At 34.8% G+C, this 18,862-nt stretch overlaps 3 protein-coding genes across 14 annotated transcripts; 1 reads left to right on the top strand and 2 right to left on the bottom strand.

The window, feature by feature from the left end:
* Window positions 1-1,870: 1,870 nt before the first annotated feature.
* Window positions 1,871-8,981, bottom strand: LOC137821081 (uncharacterized). 10 transcript variants are annotated; one of them, XM_090295369.1, is made up of 16 exons: window positions 8,805-8,981; window positions 8,304-8,369; window positions 7,018-7,139; window positions 6,733-6,783; window positions 6,260-6,379; window positions 6,059-6,178; window positions 5,632-5,773; window positions 4,585-4,755; window positions 4,326-4,481; window positions 4,119-4,225; window positions 3,654-3,744; window positions 3,217-3,358; window positions 2,976-3,132; window positions 2,598-2,714; window positions 2,386-2,512; window positions 1,871-2,283 (listed from the first exon to the last, which is right to left on the bottom strand). In XM_090295369.1, exons 2-16 carry the CDS (start codon window positions 8,343-8,345, stop codon window positions 2,038-2,040), a joined length of 1,911 nt encoding a protein of 636 aa, XP_090151495.1. In that variant the 5' UTR covers window positions 8,346-8,369; window positions 8,805-8,981; the 3' UTR covers window positions 1,871-2,037. The 10 variants fall into 10 exon arrangements, 9 of the variants coding, with proteins under 9 accessions (XP_090151495.1, XP_090151492.1, XP_090151491.1 ...); XM_090295366.1 differs by having other exon boundaries at window positions 8,304-8,394; window positions 8,805-8,978; XM_090295365.1 differs by having other exon boundaries at window positions 8,304-8,373; window positions 8,805-8,959.
* Window positions 8,982-11,479: 2,498 nt separating this feature from the next.
* Window positions 11,480-15,878, bottom strand: LOC137820143 (uncharacterized). 3 transcript variants are annotated; one of them, XM_068623995.1, is made up of 6 exons: window positions 15,738-15,878; window positions 15,375-15,454; window positions 14,858-14,993; window positions 12,910-13,047; window positions 12,699-12,820; window positions 11,480-11,844 (listed from the first exon to the last, which is right to left on the bottom strand). In XM_068623995.1, the coding sequence occupies exons 2-6, from the start codon at window positions 15,416-15,418 to the stop codon at window positions 11,685-11,687; spliced, it is 600 nt and encodes a 199-aa protein (XP_068480096.1). In that variant the 5' UTR covers window positions 15,419-15,454; window positions 15,738-15,878; the 3' UTR covers window positions 11,480-11,684. The 3 variants fall into 3 exon arrangements, with proteins under 3 accessions (XP_068480096.1, XP_068480095.1, XP_090151224.1); XM_068623994.2 differs by having other exon boundaries at window positions 15,562-15,755; XM_090295098.1 differs by lacking the exon at window positions 15,738-15,878 and adding an exon at window positions 15,562-15,697 and having other exon boundaries at window positions 14,858-15,098.
* A 205-nt stretch (window positions 15,879-16,083) lies between these two features.
* On the top strand, window positions 16,084-18,348 carry LOC137820142 (Pentatricopeptide repeat (PPR-like) superfamily protein). Its single transcript, XM_068623993.2, has one exon. It carries the CDS (start codon window positions 16,321-16,323, stop codon window positions 18,121-18,123), a length of 1,803 nt encoding a protein of 600 aa, XP_068480094.1. The 5' UTR covers window positions 16,084-16,320; the 3' UTR covers window positions 18,124-18,348.
* The last annotated feature ends 514 nt before the right edge of the window (window positions 18,349-18,862 follow it).

Below are 18,862 nucleotides of genomic sequence, written 5' to 3' on the forward strand. Positions count from 1 at the left end.
AAATATTTTATTATTATTTTTAAATACTTTTTTATTTGATTTTTGTCATGGACAAAATAACATGATTCATACTTTTATCTTTCCATTTTCAACTAGTCAACCAATTACTTTGTTTTTTTCTTTCTAATCTTTTTAACTTGTTAGTCAACTAAAATTAAAAATGAATGCGATTTAGAGAGAAAAAAATAGAAATAATGATCGCGTCATCCCGTTGATTGAAAAATCAAAAAATATTTAATAAAAATAAAAAATATTTTAGATAATCAATAGAATAAAATCTTTTATTACAAACTCAATTAAAAATAACTAAATTTAAGTTTTTTTTTTATAAACCACAATAGGTTATTCCATTCAAAACATAAGAAAAACTAAAAAACTGAGAACTATTATTCGAAGCAGATGCCCCACCTAATGTTTGAGCAACTAAATTTTCTTGTTTTCTCAGAACTGACTCTATAGCTTGTGACAGTGGTTAGTACATTGCTACACTGTGCTAATGAAACACCATATTCAGATGCATCCATTATATCTAGCACAATCCATACCTAACTATCTGACAGTCTAATTCAATAGTTCTTTAGTTGATTCTTGAGAAACATACATTGCATTTAAATGTACCTCTTGGTGGCTATCACCATCTGATGTTGCTTGCAGCCACTCTGCAATATAGTCCCTAACCTCAAAAATAGCACAATTCACACACCATGCTTTATTATCCCAGAGTTTTTCATTTCAACATAATCATTACGATATCAACAAACACTTTGTTTGTGGGGATCACACTTAACTGAAACATGACTTCAACAAAACTTTCTGACTGTATCAAAATATATTGCATAACCGGCCATAGACCTGCATTGGATGTGTTGAAATCCTAGGAGCACGTGCCACCAATACTTTCACATTTGTGTCGCAATGTAATGGGACACGATGCACCTTTTTTCTGCGACTGTACTCTTGTAGGTAGCAGATTTTGGCAAGCTCTCCATCTAAATAGTCCAATTTGAGGCACATTTAACTTGCACAATCTAACCCAATCTCCTGATAATTTTCAGTTATCCAAATTCAGTAGTAGATTCTTGTAACCATTTGTAGGCTAATCGAACTATATTGAGTGCCTCGTTACTACAATGCCACACTCCACACACTAGCATCAACCATATTCACCTATGTAGCTAGTACTCCCTCTAGACTCGTTTATAAGAAAAAAAGGAGTAATTTCATGGGATTCAAATATAAGCAGATTTCAACGCTCAAATCAAAACCCTATTTAATATTTTTTTTTAAATACCCTTATATTTAATTCTGAAACCATCTTCAATAAATATGATCAAGGCTAATTTTAAAAATACACTCCTATATTGTATGACATCAAGAGTATTAAATGGATGTAACTATTAATTTTAACAGGTGCGAAATTATTTAATTTTAGATAAAGTTCACAGGGAGTAATTGTGAATATAAACAGTTAGCTTAAGGCAAGTTTTACACCATATCAATTTCAATTTCAATTTCCACGCTATTATCTTTCAAAATTTTCGAAATTAAAGTTATTATTTTTCAAAATTTCCAAAATTACTTTCTCTTCTGGATTTAAAATCCAGAATTCAAAAAATATAATTCAAAAGTATTTATTTTTTAAAAAAAAATCGAAATGCAAAAAATACATTTTAAAAAAAATCCAGAACGCAAAAATCCAAACATGCATACTTTATCTTTCTGGCTGCGGGGTTCAGATTCCAGGGTGTGAACTTCCACATCGTTCAAAACGGTTTTTCAAAACCTATATCCGTTTGCTACTTGACGTGTGGACGATTTAGTCTAACAAAAAATCAAATATAATTATTAATTTATCATGTGTGCGAAGGTATATCGGAATGTTTGTTAATATCAAACAAAATCCAAATACAAACACAACGACAACAAAAAATTACAGAAAAAAAATATAAGATGTACGCATATACAATGTTCATAAATATATTGTGATACGATGAAAATACACTAAATACTTTGTATCATTTTCGTCTCAAAGTTAACTTAAATTCCTTCACAAGGTGGACCTTCCAAACGAATATAATCATACATGATACCTTGGAAGGGACTGGTGCATCTTGGTTGCGTAAAATATATGGTATTTGTGCCATCAATAAGAAGAGAACCTGGTATACTCACATTGTAAAGCCAATAGATTCCATGAATTCCAAGTCTTGCAATTGAGTTGTCCCTTCCAATTAATCCACTGGTAAATAAGGGTCGCCCGGCATTGGGATCATTTACTCTAACCTTCACGACAATGCATAATGTCAGCACAACATTCTACGAAGTACTTACATATCACAACCAATGAGGGTGTGTATGTGAGAAAAAAAAGGCAAGGGAGTTTACCTGCAATTCAGCTAAGGTTGCAGATGCAATTGCAACTCTCAGTTTGTATGTACTTCCCCGAACCACGCCACTGAGTTCGAACTTGATTTGCCAAGTTGTCCCTTGGAGAGTGTTATCCTCTTTTTTCCTGCAATTGCACAAGCTTGAAAAATTAGTACATGGCATGTAACGTACCCATATTATACAAATAATCAATAATCCATAAATCAGACCTCGGAGCCTGCGCATAAAACCAGTCCTTCCTATAGTCATTAACACCAACTGTGTAAACCAAATCTGTAGCAGGATACAATTCTGTATACCTGTCCCACAGTCCATACTGCCTGAACCTACAAGTTGAGCAAAAAAAGGTAAAATCTAAGAACAGACAAACTGATATCTCAATGAAATATTTCCATCACACGTACAAGGATAAAATGCACAGTTGGGTAAAGATTTTAGCATTTTCATCATTTCGTGCTATAATACAGCATAGTTTTAAAATTAAGCAAAACCTATTTAAGCATCATATGGAAAAACAAAGAAAATCTGATCACTCAATTAAGAATGATCAGAGTAATATGCCCCTAATAGTACAGAACAGAGCTAACCTGTCTGGGTGGTTGATAAAAAGCCTATTCATATATTGGGGATTGGGATCAGGAGCATAAAATTCTGCAGCAGATCTATCAGGAATACCTATTTCCCACAATGTGGGACCATCTCTTGGAGGCTCGTATACAAGTTCACCTAATTCAGTGTAAGAACCTGCATCCCAAGTTTATTAAGCATAGAACTCAACTTTATTTTGCAAGATGGCAAACAAACTCAACTTTGACGAAGCTAAAGAACCTGGCGTTATCTTCATGAAATCTACAAATTTGTAGTCCCCAACAAAGCCAGGCACCCAAGCAAAAAGGTTATAGTCGCCTGGACGTACGTTTCTAATAGTAAAAAATCCATTCTCATCTGCTCTGGTCCAGAATTGATAGTCCTGTTAGGAGTAAAAAGTTAAGTAATCTTCTGGTAAGGAGCTATTTTGGGAACGCTCAATAGCATTCTTGTAATTATATTGATTTTCATAATTTGTGCTTTTCAAAATAAAATAAAAAACAAGATGACGTCTCACGTGGTGAGCGAGATCCCTTTGATCATAATCACATAGATCCATCCTCGCATCGCCCCAAAGGTGATAAAAGTTATAAAAAGAAATTATCTGAGTACAAACTACAAAAAAATACGGCCTATGCAACTAAAATGATAGTTATCCACAAGTGTGGGAAGAGCACCTTGCATTCTCTTTGCCATGACCCTGCATCTCCAGGTGGGGCCAGACCAACATAAGCTCCATTTGCTGATATTAAGTCTGTGCAGATGTACCTACAATTAGAATAGTTTAATAAAATTTGCCAATGCAAGATTTAAACAACCATAATCTTGCTGCTGCTAAGCAGCAGTTGATAAATTATTCAACTTATTTGTTTTAAATTTCTCACCAGAAAATAAAGTGACAACCTTATTTTTTTCATATTACAGAAATAACTAAAAGCTTTTAATAAAACAAGTTGTAGCTTGTATGTAACCCCCACACCTAGCATTGGCCCGAAACAAAATCGCAGAGTGCATTTTAATTAGGAAAAAAAATTGGAATAGAATTAGGAAAGTTTGGTTGTACTCCAAACACCGTGAGATACAAATTGCAAAATAGAATATATAACCCTCAAGAATAAACTGGGAATATCTTGCATGCTTACTTGTCTAAGACAAGTAATCTGCCACTGATGTTGCCCCGTTGATCCGATTTTAAAAAATCCTCTGAAGCTGGGAAATAATATGGCCAACTTTGAACTTCATTCATCATCTGATTATCAATTCAAATTAGCCTTTATCTGATAATTACTAGATCCAACTGTATACACCAAATTCCTCCTAACAAAAGCACAAGAGAAACATGCACAAACCTGTATTTTTGCATCCTCCCATAACCAAAGTGGGTCATCACTGACTGCTGCAGAATTGAGATAAATATATACAGGACCGAAAACCTTCTTCCATGATTCACCACCTCTAATTTTAGGCACCAAATCTTGTCCCGCATAGTGACTACTAAGAAACATCTGATGATGCCAATTTAATAAACATGCCAACAAGGGTTAACATAGTATGATAGCCTTGTAGGAAATTCTTATCTTGGTCTAAAATCTAAATTCATTCACTTACTGCAAGTGTGGTGGGGCCTACGTGTGAGGTCAAATTCTGTTTAAGGGGTCCACCGGAACGAAACTCATCACTAGGTGTGATCTGCCAGAATCCAACTGGTGGATTGAAAGATATCCACCCATGGACTCGATTATCCATGTTTGCACATGAATACTGATACTTGTCATCCACCTGTGAATTAGTTTCAATTCAAATAAAAACCCAATGAAAGAGTTCATACACAATCCATGCAAAGGAAATCATCCTACCCCATTTTTAACAAGCCACATGAATTAGTGGACAGTCAACTTGCCAGATCAAACATCTACATCTACTCCTTGTGTGTTTGGACTTTGATTAATTTTTTCAGATAGAAAGTAGTTTAGATCAGTTGAAAGAAATTATTTTGTAATATGGAAATGTCTTCCCAAAAGTAATTCTATAAGAATGTATTTTTGTTCTGGAAAGTGGAGACAAAATTGCTTTATGGCGTCAGATTACTAAAATGATATACAAAATTTAAAGGGTGTAATTTAGCTCCTTCCCCATCCTCCCCAATGATTAGTTTCAGCTGCATTTTGCCACTATGGTTTCATGATATTAAAACTTTAACTGATGCCAGTTACAAAAAAGCAGTTGAAGATTCCTTTATTCTTCTAGAAACAATGTTCTCCTTGTCATTTAGGAATAGATGTCTTATATGTAATCCTTTTAGTTTAATGGAATATAGCAAGAATAAGTTTATCATAGTTGACAGCCATAAAAGAGACAAGTGTTCTAAGTAGATAACAAATATGTTAATGAAAGTATTAAGGGGCAAAGTGGCAAAGTTTAAACCACATGGTGGCAAAGTAATATTCCCCAAACCACATGGGGGAAATTAAATTTAACCATAATGTAAAATAATATATAATCACGCAAGTGGGACACATCGTAAACTTTTGTACCAACGAATTCAGTGTGGGAACTAACATTCAAGCCATCTGAAGAAGCAAAAACTACTAGGTAAAATACAATTGGAAGCTTCAAAAAATAAAAAACAATGTCAGGAAACATTTGCACGGATACCTCTCCTTGCAATTGTGGGTCTTTGGGGTTGGTTAGTAGGACAGCTTCTGCATAGCCCAAGGTTTGGCATCTTCCTGGTAACCGATCTTCTGGATAAGGAAGAATCCTTCGTCTATTGTCTGCCATAGCCATGTATTGAAACCTACATACTTCATTGTTAAAGTGGATGAAAATCCAAAAATAAATAACAGTTCCTATTTATCTACCAAGACCATCTCAACTGATATGGCTATATTAGTGAAAGAAACTGATATTTGGGATGACAAAATTATATGCAAATCCTATAAAATTATTCAGTAACTATCCTTTTCACCAGAAAATGTTCTACAAATTTTGTGTTAGATATGCAAATACAATAAACAAGTACAAAAGAATGAGAAACATAAAGAAAGGCCTCAGACGTTTTTGTCAAAATGATAGAATTTACTTGTCTTTTCTTAGCTTGAAAGTAATCCTTGTTTCACTGAGATCAAAATCTGGCCATCCATTTAAGTGTTCATAAATTCCGTAAGAGTAGAAGCCTGATGAACCACGGAGCATTATAAATCTGAAATTGACCATCCACAAATTTTAATCCTATAGCTATCAGTAAAAGAAGCCAACTGATACACAAAACTAGAGCAAGGACCTTTTGTCAATATTTAAGGGGACAAATTTTCCCTCTAGAGAAGGATCCCACATTCTTGTGAAAGAAAGCTCCACCTGTTCCTCATTTTGAACTATAACTTTAAAACACGTTCCTTGAATCCTGAACCATAACATAACATCTTGAGTTTGCATGTGTGCTTAAAATATCATCTTTTGAGCAATAATGGAACTGATAAGATTGCAAGTAGACCATGTAATGATGTAACCAAAAATGGAGGGGTTCGACAACTGTTTTTCTTCTACTCAGGCGACATAAAAACCACTCCTAGTTTAATTTCAAACTCTTTAACAACCAGTTTATTTCTGATCAGGTGTGACTTAAAAACCACTCCAAATATAATATCAAACCCAAAAAGTTTGAATGCATTTGAATAAATCTTTATTGAGAATTCGAATTGTTGAAATAATACCAAAGATACCATGAAGTTACAAAAGAAAGTAGTATTGTCATACACATCAAAGATCCCTTTGGTTCCTGGCGCACTCCAAACGAGGTCCCAATACCTAAACATTCAATTGAAAGACAAAATCAGCTTACGGCTTCAAAAAGTGAGAGCTTCCTATGATTTCTCCACAATGAGTAAGAAGTGTGTTTTTGTCTTTCTTAATGATAAGCTGTACGACATACTGTTCTCCGCAAGACAAATCTGTCAACCAATTCACCGTGTCTATCGAATACATTGTGTGTGGATGTGAGAAAGGGAGAGATAAGAATTATTCATCGCTAGGGGCGCATACCCTCTATTAGACTCCTTGTTGAGAACTTCCAGCAAATTGTCAACACCATTATATCGTATCCCAGTGACAATCCCACCTGGATTTGATAACGTAACCTGGACTATGCCATTATCCATCACCACCTGCACATGCCAAGACATTAAAACAATAACATGAAACTAAAATTTAACTGACAGTGTGGTTTTACATAACGTTGTCAAAGCTTCACTAAGACACATTGTACATTCAAACTTAAGCTACAAGGAAAAAGAAACATACAGCAATTTAACTGGCTTCAGAATATTTTTTCTGATCTTAATAATTTTTTATGTTCTGGTTTTATTAAGCAAATTAAGCTTGTTGCTATCACCTTTTCTCTTTGAATGATATAGAGGATGAGGAATCATACTAGATTTCAACAACGCATTAATATGGTCTATGACATTCACATGGTTAAGGACTGTATTCGGATTTAAGGTAATATGTCTAATCATATGAATGACTTCTCAGTCTTGAAGTTTTTTAGCATTAGCACATGGTAAGGTCTCTGTTCCTTCCCGTGCAAGTGTATTGGGACTTCCCTGCGGTGAGCTGGACTAAAGTGAACACCAACGATGATGCTCCGAGTATCCAGATCCTGTTGCTAATATATTGGTAATTTTTCTGCTTTTTTGGGAATCAGAATTCCTTGTATGCTGAGGTCGTGGGGGCTATTCTTGCCATTGAACATGCTCAGAGGGCTGGGTTCAAGAAGTTTTGGTTGGAGAGTGATTCTACTTTGCTTTATCAAGTTTTTTCTTTTGCTGAAGTGGTTCCTTGAACTCTTAGAGGGAGATGGAGAAGGTGATGCAACTATGTGTTGGCATGGATTCCAAAGTTCTTCATATTTTTAGAGAAGAAAATAATGTTTTTAGAGAAGAAAATAATTGTGTTGATAAAATGGCTATTCTGGGTTGATAAAAAGTTTGACTTTTTTTGGTACTTTGTTATGCATCTTGTCTTAGTTTGGATTTTTTCCATAACATATACCAATTTCCTTTATTCCATATCTAGGTTATGTTTCCTTTTTAGTTTGGATTTTTTCCATAACATATCCCAATTTCCTTTATTCCATATCTAGGTTATGTTTCCTTTTCTAATATGGATTTTGGTTTGCATGTATTCTTTTATTTTATCTTTTATGTTCATAGCGATGTCTAACACAAGTTTTATAATAAAAAAAATTAGATGCTGAAGTATAGGTGCGTGGCACAAATTCAAATATAACAAGTCTTTTTAAGGCTTTGAGATAAAAGCGTCAAACTTACATGGTGATCTTGGATGTGCAGCCGTACCCCTGGGCCGGACATGGTGAACCCTTGTTTTTGTTTTTACTAGCTTGCAGATAACAGAAGGAATCTATTTAAAAATTCCATCAGCGAAGTTTAAAAGAAACGGAATGACTTAAGGAAACAGAACATGATCGTATCAATTTCAAATTTTCAATCACTTCACATTTCAATGAAATGTAAAAACAGTCGCAACCAGTTATAATGCTTGAACTTCTAATTATGTCTACATATTTCAGATACCTTAGTTTTCTGTGACAACAAAAACGTAAACCTCTTAATCATAAAAATGACAAATAGATGAAAGTGAAATAATCATTCAACTTCTTCAGAGTGATCAAATAGGGTGATTCACAGCCAAATATACACTGTGCGAGAAATTTCAAGAATATATATGAGAAAAACATATATCAAGAAATCATATTTTTCATGAATTACAATCGATGAGGATGATTGGTGGGGTTACCGAGGGAAACGTACTATAACAGTGGACGACGATGGAATCCGAGGGATCAAGAGACACGTATCCACCTGAGAGTGTGAAAATCACCTTCTTAACAATAGCGGATTCGAAAGTGCATAATGGGAAACGGAGTTTTAGAACAGAACTCTATACTTTACTTTGTAATTGCAGTAACTGTATTGATCCCAGGTGTCACAAAATAATATGTTTTGAACTATTTTAATATTTTTACATATTACACAAATTATAGTAAATTTATTACAAATTTTATCTATACCATGTACTACCAATTATAGTAAATTATCTATAAATTTATTAGAAATTATAGTAAATTATAAATTTATTACAAATTTTAAACTACCTTATAATCTTCAAGATAATTTGTGATAGGAAAAATATTATATAAATAATATAACTCAACTTAAAATGCTAACAAAAATGAGAGATGGAAAGGGGAATGTAAGCAAATATTTCATGAACTCAAATAAAAAAGAATTTGTATATTTTATTTGTAAACCTCTTACTCTAATGAAAAACGCTAATACAATTAATAGTTGATAGGTGTATCAATGAATAATGAGATTATGAGATCTCATAGTGTATTGTTGAATATTGACTATCGAGTATCGATGTATTACCTAAATACTGATGTATTGTCAAGAACTATCCGACATCTTAATAAAATAGACTATCAAACAACTCTACAAGATTAATGATGTCACTAATGAATATTTCAAGTAAACATTCACAAATTATTATTAAAGAACAATTGAGCTCAATTGGACCCGGTCTAATTATTCATACAGTCAAAAATTCAACACAATTATTATAAATACGAGAACCCTAAGGTCAAAGATAATGTATTCCTGAACTAACATCTTTTACTCTCACAAGTATCATATCTAGGACTCAAAGACCAAGAAGGAGAAAAGTCTGACTTACGAGGATAATAAGTAATTGGTTTAGGGTACATTAAAAGAGTTTGATTATCTAATCGTACATTAAAAGAATTTTAAAATATAAAATTTATTTCAATGATTTTTACATACCAGGACATTAGTTAAAATTAAAAAAAAAAAAAAAACTAGAACTCAAATATCGAGAAGTCCAAAAAGAGAAAAAACCAACTTGTAAGAATAGTAGATAATTGAGTTTTTAAGCATGTTGACAAGAGTTTGATTATCTAATTATACATTAAAAAAATTGTAAAATATAAAATTTATTTCAATGATTTCTATATACCGGGACATTAGTTAAAATTACAGAGAAAAAAAATGGATGAAAAAGAGTATGCACATGTGGATAGGACCTGGAATGAGACAAAAATTTGTCCAACGTAATGTAAAAGGCTTAAAACATTTAGTTATGTTTGGGTATGTAAATACAGGATGGAAGTCTCTGCTTCAATAGCGTGAATATTAGCATCAACCTAAAACGTTTTAGCGATGACGAACTGACATTAATCATTCTCAACACAAATGCATACTCCATGCCTCTGTTGTTCAGAAAAAAAATTGATGTTGCACTTTATTACTCTCACTGTAGGCTTCCATCCACTCTTCTTTCTGGATACTTTGCAGTTTTCCGTTTGCCAAATTTCATTCCCATCTCTTAACTTGACTTGCAACAATACCTTCTAGAATATTTATCTCCCTCCCACACCATGTTGTTTTGTCTCCTCTTTTTGGTATAAGCACTATGTTGGTATCATTTAAACTAGGGGAATGTCACTCATACCAAGTTGGAGCTTTGAAGTAAATTGGAAAAGTAAGACTTGGAAATGTCACTCATACCTTCTTGATCATCCTTCACATCTCCACCATCGTTTTCCAATATGCGCATTCTATCTTGTTTTTTTCTTATAGATGTATAAGCATGGAAAAACTTTGAATTTGCATCTCCAAGAAGCATCATCCTCTTTAGCCAAAAGAGTTATCATCTTCTAACGTAGCTCCTCCATTCTGTTCATCCCCTAGAGTTCTTCTCCTCAACTGTTCCAACTCCTTTCTACATGTATCAACGTCTACCCCAAACTTCATTCTTATCCTCCTATCCAAATCTTCAAGTCTTTGGTGCATCCTAGTATCATCCAAGGAGGTTGAACTTGCTCACCCCACTTGTCCTTATAAGACAAGAAGTCGTTGTAATTTCCATAGTGCATCAGGGTAGGAAGGTGTCATCTGCCAAACTCCTCATCATATCTCAAGACTCGTATCTACAACATTTTACTGTAAGAGGTTTCATGGTGATGGAACAAATTAATTTATTCTTCCAGGATTATAGTTGTAAGGAAGTACAGACGAACATATTGGCTGAAAAGCTCATTTTACTTAGTGAGAAAGAAAAACAGAAAAATTTGTGTATGTAACAATTAGGTAAAGATATGTCTATTTATCTGAACTGAAATTCATCTATTTTTCACGAGATGTTTTTTTCATTTAATAGACAGGAATATTTATAATTAAGTAATCCCTATATTAAAAGAAAGTAAAATGCATATCCAAAAGTGCTAAATACTCACCTTCATCTGCATACGTTATTATTTATTAAAATTTGCTTAACATTAGCTACACGGAATCACATCCTAAATGTCTCATAAACAAAACCCAACAAATAAAACTTACCCAGATTCTATCCAAAAACAATATTGCAGTTCCCAGATAATTAGAGGATTAACAAACAAATAGCAATATAGGTAACGAATGACTCATTTATCTCTTGCTACTTGGCAGTTGTCACTATCAAATAGAAGACCACAATAATAATTTAATGACAATGCCAATGTGTTTTATCCGCAGGTGAAGGATATCCCATAATTATCTCATTCGACCTTCTGTTGTATGCAAATAAATTATACAGATCAAGCAAATTTACAGTGACATGTATTCTTTCCGCTGTTATTGCACATTGCTGAGATCTGTCTTTCTCGGGAAAAAAATAGACCCAAGTATAACAGCAATACCGGTGATTGCTATTGTGAAAAAAACACGCTTTCTAGGGAAATCATTCTGCGGCCTTCTTCGAGGACCTTCGTCTCTTTCAACTGGCCTCACGTACCTTCACACGAAAATTAAAAGTAAATATTCAATCACCAAAAATAAACAAGTGCATATCATTAATGACCCATTCCAAGATAAAATCAGTCCTCTTAAGATTTAATGTAAACATCGGAATAATTCAAGTTGATGTCATATGTAGCTTGACAGGACCATTTTTTGACATCTTTTATGAAGCAAATCACAGAAAAAGGAATTCAACAAAAGCTAATAGGAAGGAACTTCTTTTAAAGGGAAGAAAAACAAACTGAACCAGATAATGCCTTTAACAATCAAACAACTCCAGAAAAACGGGAGATATCACTCAGATGATAATTCATTGTTCAAAAATTTCATGGAACTTGTCTGTGGTTAACAGTATGTGAATTGTTATTTTACCATCTACACTTAATATACGACCTGCCTATTCTCAATAACATCTACACTAATAATTGTTATATATTTTTAAACTGACAGTGCTTTGCCACTCTCCTGCAAAATGTACAATTCAGCACTAAATGAATTATAAAAATTTCTGTAGCAACCATAAATTTGCATGCTACTAATAGACAAATTGCACCAACTACAAGTAACAGGCACCAAGCATCTCAGAAAGAGAGCACAAAAATGCATTTAAGACCTGCACAGGATGGAACATAATTCTAAGAAACAAATCCATCCCCAACTCTCGTGACAACTATAAGCTGCATCAAGAAATAATCTTTCACGAATGCATTTTGTTTTTTATATTTTGTGGAAAAAATCACATTTTTTTCCTCCCAAAACTCTCTGAAGGAGCTTTTGATTACAAGCTTTTTGAACTACAAAATAATCTAATTGAAACACATACTGGAATCAAATAATGACATTTCCTACCTTGAAGACCCTGAAGAATTTTCTTGAATTCTATTGCAACTATCTTCATGGTTGTATCTTTCACGCAGTCGAACATATTTGTTACAAAGGTGACAAAGTTCTGTTCGATTCCCACATACTTCCTGAATATTTAAAAATCAAACTGAAATTAGTACCAGAGTACATTGATTGATGTAGACTTCTCAAATACAAAAGTCTTTATAAACACTACCTGATGCTCAGCCAGATCAATGGCCGGCAAAGGAAACTCACAGAACTCACAGGTGACCATCCTTCTAGGACAATTTTCATCTTTATGGATATCTAAAATATCACGTTCCATAGTTTCACTGCACAGCGAACAGGCAACCTGCACAAATTACCATTTTCTTTTGAATAACCAGTGCAAAAGTGAATTTTAAATCTGATTTCATGAACTGTGTTATAATGTGCTAGGCAGCCTTTGGGTGAAGGGGAAGGGAGGGGCCACGGGAAGGAACTGATGGGCATGTAGCCAGCCTCCTCTAGCGAATGGAGTTGACACTCCAAGTTTCTACACTCTATGATATGACAGGCACCTTCATATCACATACTGGACATAGTAAAACTGGGACAGGTTTAAAATAATTTACACATGTTACTGCATCCCCTTTTCATACATGATTGCTAAAAAATTAAAGCCATATTAACTGAGTATAGGAAAATTGAAAGAGCTGGTTAATATTTATATCCGATTACTAAAGCTTTACCCCCACCCACCCTGCTCTATCTACTAGATACAAAAAATCAAAGTACGGAAGAATCCTTTAAGAAAGTAAACCCCCACCAACCAATATATATTCCCTCTTGCGAACCATTATCTTTTTCTATAAAGCACCATTATCTTAAAAACAATATAGAACCAACACTCCATCGACAAGTCCCAAATATAAGAACTAAAGCAACAATTACTCAGAAGCCATGCTAGAAAATATATCATCAATCCCACTCCAACCCATCCATTAATAAAGTTTGATGGATATTCAATCCATCTATTATTTTCTTTTCTAATTTTTATATGTCTATGGGATTATAATTCTGCCATTCTCCTTTTTCACAATTCAGGAGCCACAAAATTACTATTTGTAACTTAAAAATTCCAGAGACAGTTGAGTAATCAATTTTGTTCAAATTTAAATTGACTTGCGTTTTTATTAGGTTGTTTTCAAATTTATATTTAGTCAATGTACAGTTCAATGTTGTCATTTTCAGTTGGAAAGCATGGGAGAAAATTGAGGGGAAAAAGAAAATGAAAACTATTTCCTAAAAGCTACAACATAACAGTTGACAAACTGAGGAGCTGACCCAAAAAATTATACTTTTATTAATATGTAAATTTGAAATCCGGAAATCATAAAGTATTTATTTAATTAAATTTTAAATACTTTTTTGTTAGAGCTATTGATTTGAACATTTTTTCATATACACAGGTTTCAAGAACAAAACTGACGGAATATATGATATGAACTACATATATAGAAAACAAAATGCAAACGATAAAATTCTAATATAAGGACCCATCATAAGGTAACTTTTAGAGATTGAGAGGGTTCTTAAGAAGCGAAGTTTAATATTAACTCAACCTTACAAAATTTGTCTATAAAGTGAGATTTGCACTCACTTATATACTACAAATTAACTTTATCTTTAGTTGATGTGGGATCTCTAACAGGATAACAAAGAGCAAAGAATGACAGACTTTTTACCTGGCAGATTCAATTAGTCCAAAATATCTGCAGAGATATGGTTACAGCTAGTAAGAGGAGCCGAGTGACTCATGGGACAATCTCAAGATTCAGTTAGACAATTCTCTCGGTGACTCGGTTGAAGAAGCTGGCGTCTAATATATCCTATTTAGATCAATTACCATTATGAATCGAAAAGATCTAAAAAATCCAACCCATTAGATCTACAGTCAACTTGAAGAGTTCGATTGAATGATACATGGACCGGGGGATCATTTTCCACCACTAACTAAAATTGTCAAACCAATTGTCACTGAGACATCAATTTAGACCCTAAAAAAAGTTCAAAATAAACTCAATTTTTTTGTATTTATTCTCTGATTTTCTTTATCTCCAAATACAAAAACTTCTCAACTTATATATTTATCAAGCAAAACAAGACAAAAGTTTCCATACCGGGGCATGTGTGTTCAAATAGTGCTCCTCGGCAAGTGTTTTCGGAACCATATCGCAACAAATTTTGCATCTTTCAAGGTTCCGAGAGCAATGAGCATAATGCAAATCAATATTTGCAGAAGGGATAGCCCGATCACTAAAAAGACAAAGAAAAACATAACGAGAAAGAATCATGATCAAATCTCCTGAGGATAAAGCATAAACACGTGATTTAGGCATTCAATACGAACAAAGCATCACCCTGGGGAAAAAAAAGAAATCAAGAATCACATCATCATGGCTTTCATCGCCCTGAAGCAGTTCTGAGTCAAATATGATACCAGTAACGAGTAAAATTGCTTTTACCCACGAAACAGAAAATTCCAATTATCAACGATTTTAAGCTTGGAACTGACAGGGAAGTAAATCAATATTGTATAACAAAATCACTAAACCTAGTTCCCCACTTTAACAGAGATAAAATAATTGGTGATCATTCCAGCGTAAACCCTTCATAAATTGGGAGGGAGGTGTTTACCAGTGAGTGCATATACCAGTGGCCTGATCGGACACCGTTGCCATGTCGTAGAAAGAAGCGACCTCGTTCTAGGACCAGATCTTAACGAAAGAATTAAAACAGGAAAGACATTAATAACTATAAGAAATAAGAAAACAAAAATAGAAACGAAATTAAATTAAAAATATATATGAGGGAGAGAGATTACAAAAGTAGAGATTTGGAATGGGGGCAGAAAGAAGAGGAGGGTTAGGTTATTATTAAGGAAAATTTGGGTAAAATAAACAATTGGAGAATTGCTCTTGTTGAACCACACTTATTTGAGGAGACTTTTCGGAACCTTCGGCCATTAAAATAGATGATAGAGAAAGTAGCTGCATTTACCTTACGCGCCATTAAGACAAGGGAGCCATCAACAACCTACCCTTTTCATCTTGTTGGGCCGTATGGGCTTAAACTCATAAATTCAAATGGATAATGATATATTTTTCTATGCTTTGGTAGTGGAAGAATTAGATGAATTTTGCTGTGAATGAATTGATTTGGAAGTTATAATAGTGAGGACGAAGGAGGGGTGTGAATAGAAGAATAGCTTCACAATTATTTAAATTTTCAAAAGATGTAAAATGTGAAAGTGCAGAAAAGGGATGCAAATAGTAAAGGAATGGGCCAATGATAAAGAGGTCGTAACAAAATGAAAGCCCAAGGAAGCCCAATTTATTGTGAGGACAAAATCACAAAGCTGCGTCTTTGAAGAACGAGAACGAAGGGGTATAGGATAAGTACCCTGGTTTTGTGGTCCCTGCAAAACCCCCTAAGGTATCAGCCACCGCGCTTTCTCACCGTTTCCGTCGAACCTCTCAAACTTAAAGAGGTAAACAAAAAACACTTTTCATTCATCCAATCATCTTTTTCTACATATCACTACAGTTTCAGTGGCAATACTTTTGCAAGTTTAGAGAAAGCAATGGATTTAGTGGTATCACCCGAACAGTTTTGTTCATTTCACCGCCTTCATATCATCAGAGCTAGGGTTTCGGATAACACCGTTTCGCGCCCTTTCATTCTATCTGCTGATACTGTTACGCACTTTACAAAATTGAAAGCCACTAGGTTTAGAAAGCGTTCAGAGAGTCGCGTTTTCGCTGTTTCCAAATCCGAAACCTCTGGTTTGAACGGTAGACTGCAACAAATTGTGAGAACCCCAAACGGGGACTTGAATGGCATAGCCATGGAATCTTCGGGCAACGGGGTGAACTGTTCCCGGAACTTCGAGGAGTTTGCGAGCAACATTCATCTCCGGAAGTTGGTTAGAAACGGGGAATTGGAGGAAGGGCTTAAGTTTCTGGAGCGCATGATATACCAGGGGGATATCCCTGATGTCATTGCCTGCACCAGCTTAATTCGTGGGTTTTGCAAGGGTGGGAAGACTAAGAAAGCAACGAGAGTCATGGAAATTTTGGAGAATTCGGGTGCTGTTCCTGATGTCATAACTTACAATGTTTTGATTAGTGGTTATTGCAAATCAGGAGATATAGATAGAGCCTTGCAGGTTTTGGAGAGAATGAGTGTTGCTCCGGATGTTGTTACATATAACACCATTTTGCGTAGTTTGTGTAGCAGTGGGAAATTGAAGGAGGCAATGGAGGTTCTCGACAGGCAGCTGCAGAGGGAGTGTTATCCTGATGTGATTACTTACACGATCTTGATTGAAGCAACTTGTAATGAAAGTGGCGTTGGTCAGGCGATGAAACTGTTGGATGAGATGAGGAACAAAGGATGCAAACCTGATGTAGTCACATACAATGTTCTTATCAATGGTATTTGCAAGGAGGGTAGATTGGATGAGGCTATTAAGTTTTTGAATAGCATGCCTTCATATGGTTGTCAACCGAATGTGATAACTCATAACATTATTCTGCGTAGCATGTGTAGCACTGGGAGATGGATGGATGCTGAGAGGCTTTTAGCTGACATGCTGAGGAAGGGTTGTTCCCCTAGTGTTGTTACTTTCAATATCTTGATTAACTTCTTGTGCCGGAAACGGTTACTGGGGAGAGCCATTGATGTCTTGGAGAAAATGCCAAAGCATGGTTGTGTACCAAATTCCTTGAGTTACAATCCATTGCTTCATGGGTTTTGTCAAGAGAAAAAGATGGATAGAGCAATTGAGTATTTGGAAATAATGGTGTCAAGGGGTTGTTACCCGGATATAGTGACCTACAACACTTTGCTTACAGCACTATGCAAGGACGGGAAGGTGGATGCTGCAATTGAAATACTGAATCAACTAAGTAGCAAGGGATGCTCACCTGTTTTAGTTACTTATAATACGGTTATTGATGGTCTTGCAAAGGTGGGAAAAACAGAGTCTGCTGTGGAACTCTTAGAAGAGATGCGCAGAAAGGGTCTTAAACCTGATATAATTACGTACTCTTCACTGCTTCGGGGACTTGGCCGTGAAGGAAAGGTGGATAAGGCTATCAAAATTTTCCGTGACATGGAAGGATTAAGTATTAAGCCCAATGCCATCACTTACAACTCAATCATGTTCGGACTTTGTAAGGCTCAGCAAACTAGCCGTGCTATTGATTTTCTGGCTTATATGGTAGAGCAAGGATGCAGACCTACCGAAGTTACATATACCATTCTTATAGAAGGCATTGCTGATGAAGGATTAGCTGAGGAAGCTTTGGAGTTGTTGAATGTATTGTGCTCGAGAGGATTTGTGAAGAAAAGTTCGGCTGAACAGGTAGCAGTCAAGATGTAGGATAAAATGCATTTTTACCTTGTAAACTTAGATGGCTAAGTAACATTTTTGAGCACATAGATTTTGTTAAACCCCTCAGGTGAGTTACTTGTTCTGGATATTGGATTTTTATTTTGAGGAGGAAGAGGGGCTGCCGAAATGCGTGTCAATTTTGTTAGGAGGTCATTGTAATTCAGTCCAGACATATTTAATTATAATTTATATTATATACTGCTTGGGAGTTAATATAGGCTAATAATACTGTTTCCCCACCCTACTTCAGCATCCATGGTGACAGTTTTTGAATCTTATTTTTCAAGATATTTGATAAGAATGCAGATTGTGGTATGATTGATTCAAATAAATTTGTACCGATGTCTTATTTTGCTTAGAGCAATTTCTTTTTCAGCAAATGGTCAAGAGCACAGTATGTTGTAAAATGAAGATATGTGCTTTATCAATGGGTCTGAGTTTCATCAGTGTTGCCAAATTTAAACAAGCCAACATAATTGGTGCCTTAATTTGTCTACTTGCTGTACTGATGATACAAGAGAAATGCGACTGAGAAGCTATTTGCGTGGTATTTTTAAAATTATTGTAGCAGTTTGGTTGAGCCGATGCCACTAGAGGGCTTTTCCTACATGTTTGTGTGACTTTCTCATGGCATTGGGTGATTGATTCATCGATCATCGATGGTCACTCAAAAAGTAAAGACAATTCATGCAATTTCAGGAGTGCTTCATTTTCTCCGTTGCTAATC

Source organism: Phaseolus vulgaris, chromosome 9, assembly GCF_051622355.1.
Source record: "Phaseolus vulgaris cultivar YP4 chromosome 9, ASM5162235v1, whole genome shotgun sequence".
NCBI lineage: Eukaryota > Viridiplantae > Streptophyta > Magnoliopsida > Fabales > Fabaceae > Phaseolus > Phaseolus vulgaris.